Source organism: Ammospiza caudacuta, chromosome 3, assembly GCF_027887145.1.
Source record: "Ammospiza caudacuta isolate bAmmCau1 chromosome 3, bAmmCau1.pri, whole genome shotgun sequence".
In the NCBI taxonomy this organism is placed as follows: domain Eukaryota; kingdom Metazoa; phylum Chordata; class Aves; order Passeriformes; family Passerellidae; genus Ammospiza; species Ammospiza caudacuta.
In genome coordinates this window covers 47,592,598-47,608,888 of record NC_080595.1, presented here as the reverse complement: position 1 = coordinate 47,608,888, position 16,291 = coordinate 47,592,598, and the positions used below count along the sequence as shown (strand labels likewise).

At 52.8% G+C, this 16,291-nt stretch overlaps 1 protein-coding gene across 1 annotated transcript; it reads left to right on the top strand.

Moving 5' to 3' along the window:
* The first annotated feature begins 10,338 nt into the window (after nucleotides 1-10,338).
* Nucleotides 10,339-15,282, top strand: IRF2BP2 (interferon regulatory factor 2 binding protein 2). The gene is made up of 2 exons (XM_058801280.1): nucleotides 10,339-11,671; nucleotides 11,920-15,282. The coding sequence occupies exons 1-2, from the start codon at nucleotides 10,636-10,638 to the stop codon at nucleotides 12,639-12,641; spliced, it is 1,758 nt and encodes a 585-aa protein (XP_058657263.1). The 5' UTR covers nucleotides 10,339-10,635; the 3' UTR covers nucleotides 12,642-15,282.
* The last annotated feature ends 1,009 nt before the right edge of the window (nucleotides 15,283-16,291 follow it).

Sequence of the window (16,291 nt, the reverse complement as noted above, 5' to 3'; positions counted from 1 at the left end):
CCCAAAATATCGCAGATGTATTGTCTTGACTCTGTAAATATTGATGTGCTGAAGGCTGAGGGCCTGTGATCCAGCCTTGTCTTGCCTGAGAACAAGCTGGGAGTGAAATGCACTCTGGTGCAGGCTGCCACTCACCTTGCTTTTTCTGGCACCACTGCAGTTTCCTTCATCAAAACAACAGCAACAGTCCAAAGGCCACCATTCAGGATCACTGTGCCTTCAGATCTTTTTCTCTTTGATAGCATGCTTTTAAAGCATGGGCATTTCACACCAAGCAATCACATTTATCAGGTTTTCCAATCCTCTTCTTGCTGACAGTGGTGCGATTTTTGGCTTTGGCTTCTTAGGGAATTTAGGGAAGGGAAGAAAACAGTGTATTTCTCTCAGCGGGTGTCTCCTGGTCAGTGTTTCCATGGGGTTTCATGTAAAGCCATTCCCAGTGCACTGGAAACCTGAACCTACTGGATCTCAGTCCTACCAACTGAGATGAGCCACTTTCTCGCTCTGGAATGTTGCAATTTTTGTGCAAATAGTCTTTTTCTCCAAATAAAGAGAAGCTGAAACCTGATAGCTGGTGAGCTGCCAGATGAAGGAGGAAGCATTAGAGGTGTGAACACCAAAGTGATCCAAAATACAAGGCCAAGAGAAAGAACCCAGAGTGTATTTTAAATTTAAAAGTGCACATTTGTAGTGAGTTTTCAAAAAATGTTTTTATTTAGTTTACTGCTTATTGGTGTATGTTTGAGGAACAAAACAATCATGAATCCTCCACATCCCCAGCTTAATTCCTATACGAGACCTAGGAGGTGGAGTGATTTACTTGGCACTCTTTTGCAAGAGAGAGGTCAAATATGAAACTGAACATATGAATGCAATTAGGAGGGTATGTAAAATATGGGGGCTGGACATCTTAACAGTGTCCGAAGCAGGCATGTCTTGACATGCCATTGGTTGAAAATTATTTTAAGTATTCCAGTCTGTCGGACAGTGTATCTGATTACATCTGAAAAGAGTTTCTTAGTCTTTTGCTCATATGATTTTTCTCATATTTCAAGTGTAGGAGTTTGACTCTGAAAGCCTAGCATGCAGAAACATTCACATCTTTTTGAAGTCTATGAAACAATATCTTTTTATTACCAATGCTGGTTCTGGAAGAAGATGTGAGAAAGTCCAGATTCTTCCCACTTGTCCTGTATTCATTTTGAGACAAAGAAAGTTCTAAGGACATTTATGCATGTTACCTGTGGGTGCGTGTAGCAGGTTGTGATGTGATATTTTTTCCATTTGTAAATAGAGAAACTGGTATTTTCTTACCATATACAGCTGAGTAAGTTTTCTTACTGTTGTTTCATAAATGACAAAGGAATGGCTAAAATCTGTGCCAAAAGTATGCACAAAAATCTATCTCTACTCTTTGCCTATGATTTGCATTTTCTTTTAAACCTTTCCAAGTGAAGCAGTAGGCAAAACCCCCGGCAACTAGAAGCATGTGCAAGGATGCAGAAAGCTTTAGAATATGTTTCCACACCCTGCTGACCTATTCATCAAAAAGTCTGCCAAAACACGTAACTCTTGGTCTAAAGCAAAATTCACAAGAAAGGGCCTCGCTTGCATTAACCTACTTCTTTCCAGGTTGCGCGCCACTGCGGGATCTCCCAGAGGAAGAGGAGCTGAGCCCATTTTGTGACTTTGCTGTCCTCCCTAGGAATTTTCCCAGCTCCTTGGCAGAGAGGGACACTGGCAGGAGCAGCCCTGCTTCAGCTGTGCGGGTGGGCCAGGCTGGGAGGCTGAGTTAAGCCCAGCAGATGCAGTGGTGCTGTGGACGAGGCAGCAGTGAGCTGTCAGCTGCAGGGCTGCCTGACCTCGCATGAAGCGGTGCAGTGCATCATCACCCCAGGCCAAATGCTGCTCTGGTGAGAATGCAGTGACTTAGCAGAGCTGCCCCCAGCGGGAACTCTGATTCCCCTGTGATCACTGGCTTACTGAGGCTGGCAGCGCTGAGTGAATCTAGGTTTAGATGTGCCTGTCTTCTTCTTTTCCCAGCTCTCTCTCCATTTGAATCACCATCCTGGTTCATGAGCACGGTGCAGTCCCAGGGTAAGGTTCTCACAATCCCAGAGAGCATTTGTGGAGCCATAAACTTGACAGCAATGGCTTCAAATGGAAAGTAGGCTCCATACTGAAGTAGACATGGGAGTATCTTCCTCACCTCATGCCTGCATTGCATGTATCTTTTTTTGAGATTGTAATACAAACTCCCATTTCATTTACATACACACACATGCAGGTATGTGTTCTATTCGAGTTTTGTACCTGTTAGACAGAGGCCCAATAAGAACAACAAAGAAAAAACCATGCTGGTAGTTTTTTTAGTGCTACTGAGTGATAAGGACATCCCTCTACAGTGAAGTCCTGTGCAGTGGTTCTTCACATTATCATTATTGGTGATGGAGGCAGGGCTGTCATCTTGCTCTGCAGGATATGGAGCCCAGCCTTTAAACTCGGGTCCTGGCAGGAAATCAGACCCATCTCCAGCATGGCCCTGTGCCCCTGGGAAGCCCAGTTGGTCCATGTGTCCCTCCCTCCTCTTCACTGTGTACTCTGGCAGCCTGGGGAGGGTTGTCACAGCTGTTGGTGGGTGGTGGGAGGACGCCTGTGGGTGCAGCATGAGAGGTTTCTGCCACAGCTCCAAACTGATGCTGCTACTGAGGTCCCTTCCCAGTCACCCATCCTGCCCTGCTTCCTTCTCTGCAGAAGCACCCCTGGTGCAGCAGGATGATGGCACTGGGGCAGGTTTAGTTGCACTGCAGCTGTTGGTGCTGCCAGGTTTCCTCCAGCAGCCACAAAAGCAAAGTGCCGAGGGCAGCGGCGGCAGAACCGAGAGCAGGGCTGGGGAAGAATGGGACCACTTCTGCTGACAGCACCAGGTGATGGTGCCCTCCCAAGCAGAGCTGCAGGTGTGCTGCGTGCTCTCCTCTGGTAGCTCACCCAGCTCACGCCCAAGGCCATCTGGATCAAAGACAGGATGAGGCACTGCTCCGGAAACCAGGGCCAAGCTCCTCTCTTCAGCATGGCGCTCTGGGGTGGTGATTTGGTCTGCTATTATGTAAGATTCAACAAAAGCTGTATAACAAAACTATTTTAAGTAAGAATGTTAATTGAAGGCTGAGTCAGGCTGCAGCTAAAGCAGAGATGTTTTTGAGAGGCTTGTTCTCTTTTTCATTTGGTCTGTATTTTTTTCACTTAATTACAATGTGTGTGGAACAGCAGTTAGCAATAATAGTAACTGGCAGAGGGAAAATGGATGAACAGGATGATCGTCCTCTTGCCTCTGGATCAGCCACTGAAACCCATCCCAGATCTGCACTTTTCAAAAGTCATTCACCTCTGAGCCTGCACGAGGCATATGGGAAGTGCAAGCAGAGCAAAGAGGCAGCTCCTTGATGCTCCTTATTGTGAGGGACTGTGGGTGGAAACTGGTGAGATGTGTTAGGGGGAGGCTCACTGAAGGATGCCTGTGTGACAGCTTGCAAGAGCACATGCAAGACCCCTGAATCAGCAGCAAGTGGCAGCTGTGCAGGCAGCCTCTGCAGCTGCCCCAGCAAGCTCACTGGCACGGCCATTCCTCAAGGAGTACACGAGCTCCTTCACAGGGCCCATTATTGAAGATGACTGGTCCTCATCCAGTCCTGTTTGGGAGAGTAAGCGATACGCTAGCCCCTGCCTTTGGCAAGCTCCTTTAAGGACTGGAATTTGCAGGAGGAGACTGAGTTTAATTGCCAGTTCCAGCACAGGTCTACCAGTTATTAATGCTGCTGGTGTTCTTTTAATCAAATATGAACTCAACTGTACTTCCCAGCAGGCACCTCCTTCTGGAGCTCAGCATGAGCAGAAGGGATGTGGGTGCCTGGAAAAGGGATGTGTGTGATTTTCTTTGCCCAAAAGTACACATGGACAGAATGAAGTAATCCAATACAACTCTGCTGTTTAAGTTTACAAATACATCATTAATGTCTAAACTTGTAAGTATTGCTCCTCAGCATTGCTACACATACACACACTACTCATATGACAGAATGTACACGATAAAAATATCCTTTTTGACTTGTTTTTACTTAGCATATTAGACTGCAGTCAGCAAAAAGACAAGGCTATGGGCTGAAGCACAGAGAGGAGCATTTCCTCCCTGCTCTGCCTGCCCAGAATGCTCCCTAAGGGGTTCCCTGCAGAGGAGGGGCACTGCATCAGGCACTGCCTGAGCATCAGGAAAAGAGAAAGGGAGAGAATGAGAGGAAGTGCTGGGAGGCCAAAATGAAATTTTGTTTCCATTCTGTGCTTTCTCAGATTTGGGCACCCTTCTGTTAACTCTTGTCTTGTTGCAAAATTGAAATGGTATAGCTGCAATGACTAGCAGAAACATGGGCACCCCAACAATATCTCAATGTGCCTGGAACAAACCAAGGCTGCAGCCTAATGAACCATTTTGCAGCTTTTGCACGCCAATATCAAAATTCCTCCTGAAGGAAAACTGGTCTGTTCAAGGGACTCTGCTGTAGCAGCTGCCCACCACTCCCTGTATTATGGTCCTTTCCCTAAAGAGCGACCCCTCTGAAGAGGGGGGATAGGGGAGCACACCAACAGAGTACATCATGCTACCCAGTGTTTGGTAGCTACACAATCCTGGCAATTGGTAGGGAATCAGAGAGAGAATCCATCTCCCCTTTCCTCTCCCCTGAGTCTTTTTGAACTAGCTGATCTGTTTGGAGGCCAAACCCATGGACACCTGCCCCCCCGGAGGCCCCAGCCCCTCCAGGTGTCCGTGCCCTGCAGGAAGGACAGACAACTGCTGCTGCGAGAGGAGAAAAATGGGATTGCGAAATGGCCGGCGCTGCCAGGAAGCCTGGATATCAGCAGCAGCACAGCTCCCTTCAGCTGGGCTGCCTGCCCCTCTGGTGGTGGTCCTGTCCTGCCCCAAGCTGTGGGGCCACCAGCCATCGAGGCGGGGAGGCTTTTGGGACGGCGAGTTCTTCTGGCAGGCCCGGGAGGTGATTTGCCAGCTGGAGCTGTCAGCAAGCGCCAGTTTGCTGCTGCAGGGGGATGTTTGGGTAATGCAGGAACTCCCATGTTGGAAACAGCATTAATACCCTTGGCCCACGCTTTGAGAAGGTCTGGTCCTCGGTTTTGACTTTTATTTTGTGTGAGGACCCTACTGCCAGCTCCCACAAACAGGGAAAAAGCATTTCCCAGCCTGAAACTCCCCAGCCCATGAGAAAGCCTTTGGCAGAGCCTCCTCCTTGGGGCTCCTCTTTGTGCTTTGCTCACGCACACCAGCACTTCCACACATGCAGAGGGGGAAGCTCTGCCCCTCTGCAGCTCCTCGGGGCTCCGCAAGCTGCATCGACATGGGCTCAGGGGAATGAAGCACAGACAAGGAACACAGCTATCCAGAAGCCTAAAAAGAAGGAACTTTAAAGCCCTATGTAATTTTTTTCAACAGACGATCTGTTTCTGCTCTTATTTTGTAACGTTTCCTGTGGAGTCCTCGCCCCTGTCCAATTTTCTGAGGGTATTTGGAAGGCTGTCGGCTCCCGCACAGAAGGCAGGGAGCAGAGCCAGCGCGGTGTCACGGAGGGGTCACTGCTTCCTGGGCTTCCTGTTTATTTTGGGAAGGGGTCACCCGGCCAGCCGGCCGCTCTGCCTGCGCCCCGGGAAGCCCCCGGCCACCACATTCCTGCCCCCCTCGCCCGGGGCTGCAGACAATTGCTGACTGTGGCTCGAAATGCAGAGCACCAAGGCGGGGTGTAAATGGGATAACCCGACATGCCTATTTACTCAGCCTGGGGATAAGGGGCGGAAGCTTTTCCACATCAATTGCCCTTTCTTCTGGTATCTGGAAGTGTCTCTCTGAAGTTTTTCGTTCTCTTCGGAGGGTAGTAACCTCTGAATTTCTCAAGTGTTTCCATGATCTTTTCCTCGCCGCTTTTTTTTCTACTTCTACTTGAAAAAAGGGCATAAAGTCAACTGCGCTGTTAAAAACAGAATTGTCTCCCTTTTTAAAGAAAGCATGCAAATTTTTCTCCAAACTGCCTAGAGCAGAGCCCACCAATGGAGCAGAAGCTGTAGCACACAGGCTCTTGCTCACAGTGTAACTCGCCTGGTAACTTGCCCTGACCAGGCTGTCTAGAGCAAAGCGTTGGAGCAGAATAGCAGCATCTCCATATTTTGGGACATATCCATGAATGAATGGTAAACAATTGTCCTATTGCTGTTTCCTCTTCTAGGCAGATTCTGCTTAGGTGCCTCGCAGCTCTTCAGAAGTTAACACCAAGCAGCAGCGTTCAGTGCAGCTGTCTTCAAGGAGTTAATAAAAGGCCCCATGTATGGGAAACAGCAGACACTGAGTAGCTGCTCGAGTCCCTCTCTATCCTCTGGCACGTCCTGCCTCACACTGAGCGAGTGCACTGACCTCTCTCCGGCCTCGGTGGAGTATTTTTGTGCCAGTGGCTCTGTCAGCTCCTGCCATCAGCAGTCGGCTCCAGGCTGCAGGGCAGCCGTCAGCACGCCGCTGACAAGCAGCTCTTGGGGAAGCATGCTCTCATCCTGCAAGCCCAGAAGTGCACACAGCTTTACATTCGTAGTGATGCTCCGGTGGATAAAGTTGTAACTGGTTGTAAACATCTGCAGGATCAGTGGCTTACCATGAGCCTGTCCAAACCCTATGTATGTCAACACTCTGTGCCTGATGACACCCTCATTTGCACCAGTATCTTTTTTCCCCCCTATAGCACTAGATTAAACATTGTTGGCCCAGAGTCACCTGCATCTGACTAAATCCAAAACTTCAAGGACTATTACTCTCCTCTCTCAGTTCTGAGAGAGCAACCTCCATAACTCATTATGAATCAATGAAGGAGAGCTGGTAGCATCCTTCAGCATAATTGCCCTTCCTGTCTTGGCTCTGGCCATTTTGATGTTACCCTGCAGGACTTCTGCCACAACAGGAGGATGCAAATAAGAGCCATGGAGGAAGCAGTATCTTCTGGAGAAGGATGTGAGACAGCCTCAGTCAGAAGGGAAAGAAGAATGCCAAGGGCAGAGGTGATCAAGTGAGAAGCACTGGTTTGGACACAGAGGAAGGGCAGACCCCATGGGGGATAGGTACGTGGGTGAAGTGCAGGCTGGGGGCACAGTTCTGGGACAAGGGTCTGCACACAATCACTGCTGCCAGTGCAGAGGATAAGAGGGATAAAACCCTGCAGGGAGGAAGAGAAACACAGCAAGATCTCGGTGTGGTTCATTGACAAAAGCAAAAAAACACATTGTAAGAAGGGGGATGGCATTGATGTGGAGGTGGCAAACAGAGAGTTCATCTCAAAGAGCTGCCCCATTACAACCTTTCCTCTCCCCTCCTTCCCTCACCCATGACACTGGGCACACCGGAACAGGACAAAAGCCTTCCACACTGTGCTGGACCCTCATCCATGCCATCATGGTGCTCCTTGCTCAGGGACTGCCCCAGACCTTCCCAGCCCTGCACCCCACAAGACATTGTCCAGCACTCGCTGCTCCTATCTATAGCCTTGGTGTGTTGCAGCAAGGGGCGTTTCGCAGAGATCCAGCACAAAGGGATGGCTTCTGTTTCAAAAAAGAGAAAAAAAACCAAGAGACAAATGCATTATTTGTTCGATTCCTGTGCAGTTACTGTTGTAACAGTCAGCAGCTTTGAGGTATTTTTTTTTTGTGATTTGATACATAAACCACATTTCCTATGTAGCACTGCCACTATTTTTTATCAGGTTTTTGACATTGAGCTTGGCAACATGATTTTGTTGGGTTTTTTTTTTTCCTTTTCCACCAGAATGAATTCAAAGGCAGCAAACGCAGCAAAACCAGAATACTGCTCATCTTGACTTTTCCACGCAGCTAGTTTTCATTAAAAATAAAGGAAAATAAATACAGGTCACATTTTCTGTCCTGCAGTTAAAAGCCTGCCACAGCTCAAAGCTTTGCTTTCTTCTTACCCTGCAGCCTGGCTCAGCTAGCACTCCAGCTCTGCTCATGATCTGAAATGCGCAAACACACTGTTTCTTGGCTTTCCACCAGTATATATAAATATATGTAATTTTTTCCTTTGGAGAACCTGGAGGCAAAAGCAAGAGGGCAAAGGAGTACGTGACTAAAACATCCAAACTTCCTCTTTCATAAGCCATCACATGATGAAGTGCAATTACAATTCCTGCCTTGTCCCTGCCAATTGCAGGCGCATTGCCTCACCCGAGAAACCCGGCTTCTTCCCCCGCCCTGTGTGTGTGTGTGTGTGTGTGTGTGTGTGGAGGCAGCGATCGCTGCAGCCGGCTTGGCGAGGCTCCAGCTTCGGGCTGGAGAAAGAGGGCAGTGGGTGGAAGACGAAAACAAAGATCTGTTTACTTAGCTTGCATGGATAAATCGTCTTTCCAGCCGGGGAGGGGAGGAGGGAAGAGAAACAGCTTTAAAGGACTTTGATGCAATGTGAAAGGAGGGGTGCTCGGGAAAAGCGAGCCGATGTTAACCCTTGGCTCTCCGGCAGCCAAGGCAGGGCTGCCCCTTCTCCTTGCTCCGGCCCTCCGGCCCCGGCCGGACGCCGCAGGGCCGCCAGGAGCTGTGAGGGCTCCGGGGTTGGCTCCCGGGGTAGCAGCCCCGGCCGCCGCAACGACGGACTGGGGGCCGGGGCTGACTTTTATTTCGCCTATGTACAACCCGGCGCCTCCAGGGCGCCCGGCCGGCCGTGCATTGCAGAGTCACCCAACCTGGCACGGGGGCCGGCGCTGCAGCCAGCGCCAGGACGAGCAGGAGCCGAGGCAGGGGGAGGCGAGGGCTCCCCACAGCCCCGGGGCGCACGGGCGGCCGCCACACGCAGCCCCCGGGCCCGGCGGGCGGCGCGGGGCGAAAGGGAGCAGCTCTGCCCTCGTGTCCGCCCGACGGGGACATTCTGCCCCCGGTGTCTGCCCGACGCCCCTCGGCAGCCCGGCCGGGCAGGGGCAGCGGAGCGGCGGCGCTGGTGGCGGCCCAGCCCCGCAGCGCCGTCGGGCGGCCCCCAGCCGCGGGGAGGCACCTCCCGGCGGCCGCCACGGACGTCAGAGCTTCCCCAGGCCCGGCCGGCTCCCGCCTCCCGCCCTCTTTCCCTCCCTCCTCTGTAACCTACATAACGCCGTGGGAAGGGCGGCTGGAGCGCGGCTGTCGGGGGGAGCAGCCTCCGCCGTGTTCACCCTGCACGGGCAAAGGCGTGCAGCCGACCGTACGTGCAGGGATGGGCCCGGTGAGGGGCTGCTTCGCCTCCCGTGGCACACGAGGAGAGCGAACACCCTCTCTTGCTCCCTCCCTTGCCCCCACCCTGTGTTTCAGTGAGGGTGCAGGTGGCGGATAAGAGATTCACAGCGTGGAAGGGGGTCGGGGAAACAGGTTTTTCTTTTTTGGGAACGAGACGGCGTGTGCTTAGTCTGTGTGAATTTCGCTAATCTGCATTACAGAACTGCTGGTTTGTGGTTTAAAATGACAGGAAATCTAGAACGTCCTATTTCCTGTGCACAAATGACAACAGTTAAGAGAAAAAAAAAAAAAAAAAAAAAAGCTGGGTAATCGTTACATTTATTTCTGATGGTGCCTCCTGCTCCGGCGGGGAGAACAAAGCCGAGCGCCGCTCGGCGGGGCGCCGGCCCCTGCCCGGAGGTGGCGATGACCGGCCCGGCGGGGGGAACCTCGGAGCTGCGGGGCGCGCCCGGGGCGCCGCGTCCAAGGTCACGGGGGAGGGGGTGCACTGAGTCCCGCACTGCGGGAGGGGTCCCGCGCACCGCTGCGTCCACGGTTGGGAGGTTTCGGCAAAGCCCCTCGGCGGTGAGGGAAATAGTAATACACCCAACAATAATAAAAATAAAATCAGAAGAGAAGGAGGGAGCTGCAGGGCACCCCCGCCCCTCGCCTTGTCCCTCTCCGCTCCCACAGCCCTCTCCGGGGGCGATGCGGGGCGGGGGCGCGGCGGCCCCCCGGCGGCAGGAGGAACCCCCGGTGGCGGGGGCGCGGGCAGGGGCCGGGGCTGGGATCGCGGCGGCGGCGGCGGCGGCGGGGCGGGGGCGCCCATCGCGCAGGCGCGGCCGGCACTGTCGAAGAATCGTAGCGGCGGCGCGCAGAGGCGGCGGTGGCGGCTGGAGCCCGGCACGGCACGGCGCCGCCGCCAGCCCCAGCCCCGGCCCCGGCCCCCGTGGCAGTCCCCGCCCCGCCCGCCCCGCCGCGCCGCGCCGGCCCCCGCCGCCCCGCGCCGCCCCGTAGTAGCCAGAGAGCGGGGGAGCCGTGCGGGCGGCAGCGGCCGCAGCCCTGCGCCAGCCGCGCGGCGGAGATGCGCGTCCCCGCCGCCCTGTGAGCGCCGCCGGCGGAGACGGCGACGGGAGCGGCGTTCCCCGCAGCGGCTCTGCCTGCCGGGGCGCCCGCCGCGCCCCGCTCCAGCGCACGGAAGAGGAAGGCGAGGGGGAGGGGGCCCGGCGGACGGACCCGCTGCGGCCGCGGCTCCCGAGCCTGCCCGTCGGGACTCCGGTGACGAGGGGCGGAGGAGGCAGCGGCCGAAGCCGGAGCGGGGGGCGCTCGCCGCTGCCCCGGGGCCGGGACATGTCGTCGGCGGCGGTGGCGGCTGCTTCCCGCAGGCAGTCGTGCTACCTGTGCGATCTACCCCGCATGCCCTGGGCCATGATCTGGGACTTCACCGAGCCCGTCTGCCGGGGCTGCGTCAACTACGAGGGCGCCGACCGCGTGGAGTTCGTCATCGACACGGCGCGGCAGCTGAAGCGGGCGCACGGCTGCTTCCCCGAGGGCCGGGCCCCGCCACCGCCCCACGCCAAGCAGCCTCCGCTCTCCGCCAAGGAGCTCCTGGCGCAGCAGCAGCAGCTCGGCCACCCCTCGGCGGCGGAGGCGGCGGCGCGGCCCCCGCCGCAGCCCCTGGAGCGCTACTCGCTGGCGTCCGAGCGGCCGCCGCCCCGCCTGGGCGCCGAGTACGGCGGCGGCCGGCAGGTCAACGGGATCCTGGTGCCCAACGGCTTCCCCAAGCCCGAGGAGCCGCCCGAGCTCAACCGGCAGAGCCCGAACCCGCGGCGGACGCACGCCGTGCCGCCCACCCTGGTGCCGCTGGTGAACGGCGCCGGGCTCCCCGCCGCCATCGGCGGTCTGGGCAGCCGCGCCGCCGCCGCGGCCGCCGCCTCGCTGGCCGCCATCTCCGCCGCGCCCGCCCCCATGGCTGTGCCCGTGCCCCAGCAGCCGGCGGCGGCGGCGCAGGCGGCGGCGCAGGCGGCCGGGCAGCCCGGCGAGCTGGGACACAAGCGCCCCGGCTCCGTCTCCTCCTCCTCCTCCTCCTCGGGTGGCGGCGGCGGCGCGGCGGGGGAGCACGACAGCGGCGCCAAGGAGAAGCGCGGCTCCGCCGAGAGCCTGCCGGCGGCGGCGGCGGCGGAGCTGGCGGCGGAGGGCAAGGGTCGGCCGGGCTCCGAGCAGGAGTGGCTGGCCAAGCCCAAGACAGTGCGGGACACGCTGCTGGCCCTGCACCAGCACGGGAGCCACACCGTGGCCCCCTTCGACAGCAAATTCAAGAAGGAGCCGGGCATGGCGGGCGGCAGGCTGCTGGGCTACGAGACCAACGGCTCCGTGGCCAAGCCAGGTGAGGAGTCGGGACCGGGGGGCGGCGGGGAGGCCAAGGGACGGCGAGGCGGGAGGGGTGGCTCTCCAGGGATATGTGGGGCGGGGGATGCCGGGCGGGTTTGGGTGTGCGGGGCGGCGGCCCGGCCGCTTGGGTGGCCGTGTGCCCGGGGGGTGGCCGGGGCCAGCCGTTTCCGCGGTTGCTCGGCGATGCGTTGTGACTGCGCTGCCTTCTCACCCTCCTCCTTCCCCCCTCCTCTGCTTCTGCAGGGGCCCGGGCCGCCCGGAAGAGGAAGCCTTCCCCCGAGCCCGAGGGCGAGGCTGGACCCCCGAAGATCAACGGGGAGGTGCAGCCCTGGCTGCCCGCCCCGTCGGAAGGGATGAAGCTGCCGCTGACGGGCACCCCCTTCATGTCGCCCCCGCCGCCCACCGCCTCGCCCCACTCCAACCGGACCACGCCGCCCGAGGCGGCACAGAACGGCCAGTCCCCCATGGCCGCCCTCATTCTGGTGGCGGACAATGCCGGGGGCAACCACGCCTCCAAAGACGCCAACCAGGTCCACTCCACCACGCGGAGGAACAGCAGCAGCCCCCCCTCGCCCTCCGCCATGAACCAAAGAAGGCTGGGCTCCGGCAGGGAGGTGCCGGGCCAGGGGGCCAACGCGGCGGCGGCGGGCGGCCTGGAGCCCGTGCACCCCGCCAGCCTGCCGGACTCGTCCCTCGCCGCCAGCGTCCCGTTGTGTTGTACCCTGTGCCACGAGCGCCTGGAAGACACCCACTTCGTGCAGTGCCCCTCCGTCCCCTCGCACAAGTTCTGCTTCCCCTGCTCCCGGCAGAGCATCAAGCAGCAGGGAGCCAGCGGGGAGGTGTATTGCCCCAGCGGGGAGAAGTGTCCCCTGGTCGGCTCCAACGTCCCCTGGGCCTTCATGCAAGGGGAGATCGCCACCATCCTCGCCGGAGATGTGAAAGTGAAAAAGGAGAGGGACTCGTGACTCGCCTGCGCTCGCTGCCCGACGTCACCTTGAACTCGAACTGCTCGAATTCTGTATATATCTATAAATATATATATATAAATATATATATATATCTCCAAGACAAGGGAAATGTAGACTTCATAAACATGGCTGTATAATTTTGATTTTTTTGAATACATTGTGTTTCTATATTTTTTGAAGACAAAAGGTATGTACTTATTATAAAGGCATTTCTTCTAATTCTTCTCTTTTTTTTTTCTGTTTCGTTTTTTCTTTTTTTCCCTTTTGTTATAGCAACTATTTGTTGTGCTTCCCTGGTGACAGTTACTGTTCAATGTAGGCTGTGACTTGCGCTGCTTTTTTTAGAGAGCACTTGGCAAACCAGAAATGCTTCTAGCTGTATTTGTATGCACTTGTTTCTTCTGTTTTTTCTTTTCTTTTGTTTTTTTTTTTTAATGCCAAATACACTTTCTGACATTGTAAAGATTGCCTTACTGTCTGTGATTCCTTATTCCTGGCCCCTGTCCTGTAGAGCTGGTCGCATGCAGGCTTGGTCTGAGGCAGCTGGGGACAAGAGTGGCTTGCCAAGGCAGGCGTGCCCTTTGCATCCCTCCGGCCGGGCGAGCTTAGGGAGCAGGAGAGCTTTCTCCCAGAAGCGCGTGGCTCGGGTTGCGATGGAAGATCCTCCAGATCCAGTCCCGAATTGCTCACTGTTTCTCGAGGAAAGTTGCCACCAGAGTAGGATGTGGAGAGGTGTCCAAGAGGCGCTGTTGAGTTAGGGGTTTCTGGGTTTGTTTGTTTTTGGTTTGGTGTTTTGTTTTGTTTTTTTTTTTTTTAAGGCAAAGTTGACCGCAGTTCTCGTGATCGGTTCTAAGATTACAAAACTGCATTTATTCACCAGTTGCATACCATAATATGGAATTTTGATAACGAACTTAGTTACACGATTGGCAAAGGTGCCAATGTAGCACTGCCATTTCTGAAGGTCTTCAGTGTCACTTGCGGGGCTTTTGTGGCTTTGAACAAAGCTGGGGATGTGGGGAAGAGACTTTATTTTATTTTACTTTAATTTTCAGATAGTGCATATGGATTTTGATTTTGCTTACCAGTCACCTCTGGTGCTGTTGCTATTGTTACTATCACTGACCCGGTATTTCCAAGTAGTGGCAGGTACGGTGTGGTACAGTGACAGCAGTGACTGAGGCTCTGCCAAATTGCCCGCGGGCATATCAGTGACAGCCCAAATGTGGGTGGAGGAAACCTGTAATTTCCTTATTACGTATGCTTGAAACAAACCTACTGCTATTCTTTGAAAATGAAAATATAAACTGGTTGAAATGAAAGCAATTAGGGCTGCACATAATGGCCCTGGCCCTGCCTTTTAAGCTACTTTGGAGAACTCTTTTTGTAAAGCCACTTCTTTTGATCACGCTTCTGCATCACCAAGCAGACTTCTAAAATCAATAAATCTTTGGTTACTAGAAATAGTTCAAGTCTAATAGTGATGTTTTTGTGCTGTTTATAGTTCATTGGCAACGCTGCAGCTGTACGAGCCCTTCTGTCGAGGTGTTTATAACTCGGTTATGTGTGGTTGTTTCTGAGCTAAAGGGTGGCGAGGACGTCCCTTCCCAGGGACCAGCTAATAAACACTTCCAGTGTCAGAAGAGAAGGAGGAAAAATCTGTTCAGCCAACTATAAAATTGAAGATTTTTGGGTGCTTTTTACTCAACTGTTCTTATTGTGATAATGTTCAAACTGCAATTTAATGCAGAGAATTTTTTTTTTGGGGGAAGACTACTTTTTTTTAAAAAGAAAAGAAATGGTCATTATTAGTATTTGAAGATCAGAACTGCACATGCACAGTAATTTTCTATGAAGTGTTTAATGAGCACACCCACTACATTGTGTTCCATATTACAGGTCAATGTAATATTAGATAAGACTTGCATGATAAACAAATTCATTGAGTCAATATTACGCTTTAAAACTTATAGTCAAGATTGGTGTCTTATGTAAACACATTTAGCCAATTTGAAGAAAACGCACATTATATATATATATACCTATATATATACCTATATATAAAAAAATGCCAACTGTAAAGGATTCTTTGGAACCACTATGATCTGTGTAAATGTGTATTTAGGCACTTTATTAAAAAAATGAAATTTGAGCTGATAGATGGTAACAAGTTCTTCAAAGTTGCTTGGCATAATACCTTACATGGGATGAAGTTCATGTTTTTGATTAAAGTGGTTTCCCTACACTTAAACAGGAAGCCAAACTGAATTCCAAAGCCTGCCTAAAAGAGCCCCCCCTTTTGTGTCATCAGGTGTCCCAGCTGTGAGCGTGCCGAGGGTGAGACCTGCTCCTGACAAAGTACACCCTTGTTTTGGGGCCGAGGGACACTGGTGTGAGAGGCCTGTAGGGAAGCACACCTTCCTCCTCCTCCTCTCCTCCTCCTCCTCCTCCTCCTCCTGCCAGCCGCCCTCTCCTGCAGCTCTGGGACTCCTGGAGAGGATGGAAACTCCCCAGCCAGTGATGCCAGGCAGTGGCCCAGAAACAACATAGATGGAAAGGAAATGGCACACGGTGGCTATGCTTGCTCAGCTGACTTTGAGCCCCCAGCCAAGTCTGATCTCCACCATAAAACTTTAGAACTGCTATAGAAAAACAAACAAAATGAAAAAAAAAAAAAAAAAACCAAAAACAAAAACAAAAAAAAAAAACCCAAAAGAATTAAAAAAAAAATTGAGGGTGTTCATACATAGCTCATTTTTCTCACATTGAATGTTGCTTTTTCCTTTTGGTTGCTTTGCTCAATTACAATAATACTCCAGTGGATTCTTCCTTTGTTACTACTTCCTGGCTACAAGCTTTTTTCTTTTTTTTTTTTTCCTATTATTTTGAAGTGCTTTAGCTGCAACAGTGCTACTGTTAATATTCCTTTTTAAACTTTTTAAAAGGTGATACTGTAACTTGTGTAGTATTAAAAGTGTTTTAATGAAGAATGTGTGATTACTATTTTTTTCCAACACACTTCCATTACTTTTTTTTTCGAAGATACTTTTTCCTGCAGATTATTTTTCAACTGCACAGTGCTTTTGTTGATAGCTGCTGAAAACTAACCTGCTGCCAGTCTGGCATTTTATGGGTTCTCTCTTTTTTTTTTTTTTTTTTTTCTTTTTTTTTTTTTTTTTTTTTTTTTTTTTTTTTTTTTTTTCTGACACTAAGCGTAAGGAAACTAGGAACTTTAAATACGTACTGCATTTTTTGTATATATAAAAAAGGAAGAAAGAAAACTTGAAAAAGCTATAGTTGTACAATATTATTTTAATTTTTTTTAAAGTACTGTCCTGACGTTTATTTGTAAACAGACAGCAGTATGGGAGAAGAAGGGATGCATGGAGCTGGTGGGTGCTGCCCTGTGCCTGGGTCCCAGGGGTGGGAAAGGTGCCACACAAGGGAGGCTTTGACCGCCTTTGCAGTGGCCTCAGGAAACCTGGTATGTTTTGGGAGATCTCTTTTTAGACGTGCTGTAAACCAGGCCATGGCAACCGCGTGTTTTTATGAACTAGCACTTAGGCAAAGGGTATAAATACATTTGAGAGTGCTCTCTAGTGGCTTGTTATGTCAACAGAGCCCCTGGATCCTTTCCTTCTGCACCC

What these genes read in the sequence shown, in the direction of transcription:
- IRF2BP2 (XM_058801280.1), top strand. Translation starts at nt 10,636, where the DNA reads ATGTCGTCGGCGGCGGTGGCGGCTGCTTCCCGCAGGCAGTCGTGCTAC. An exon ending in CGGCTCCGTGGCCAAGCCAG is followed by an intron (nt 11,672 to 11,919) that starts GTGAGGAGTCGG and finishes CTGCTTCTGCAG; the next exon opens with GGGCCCGGGCCGCCCGGAAG.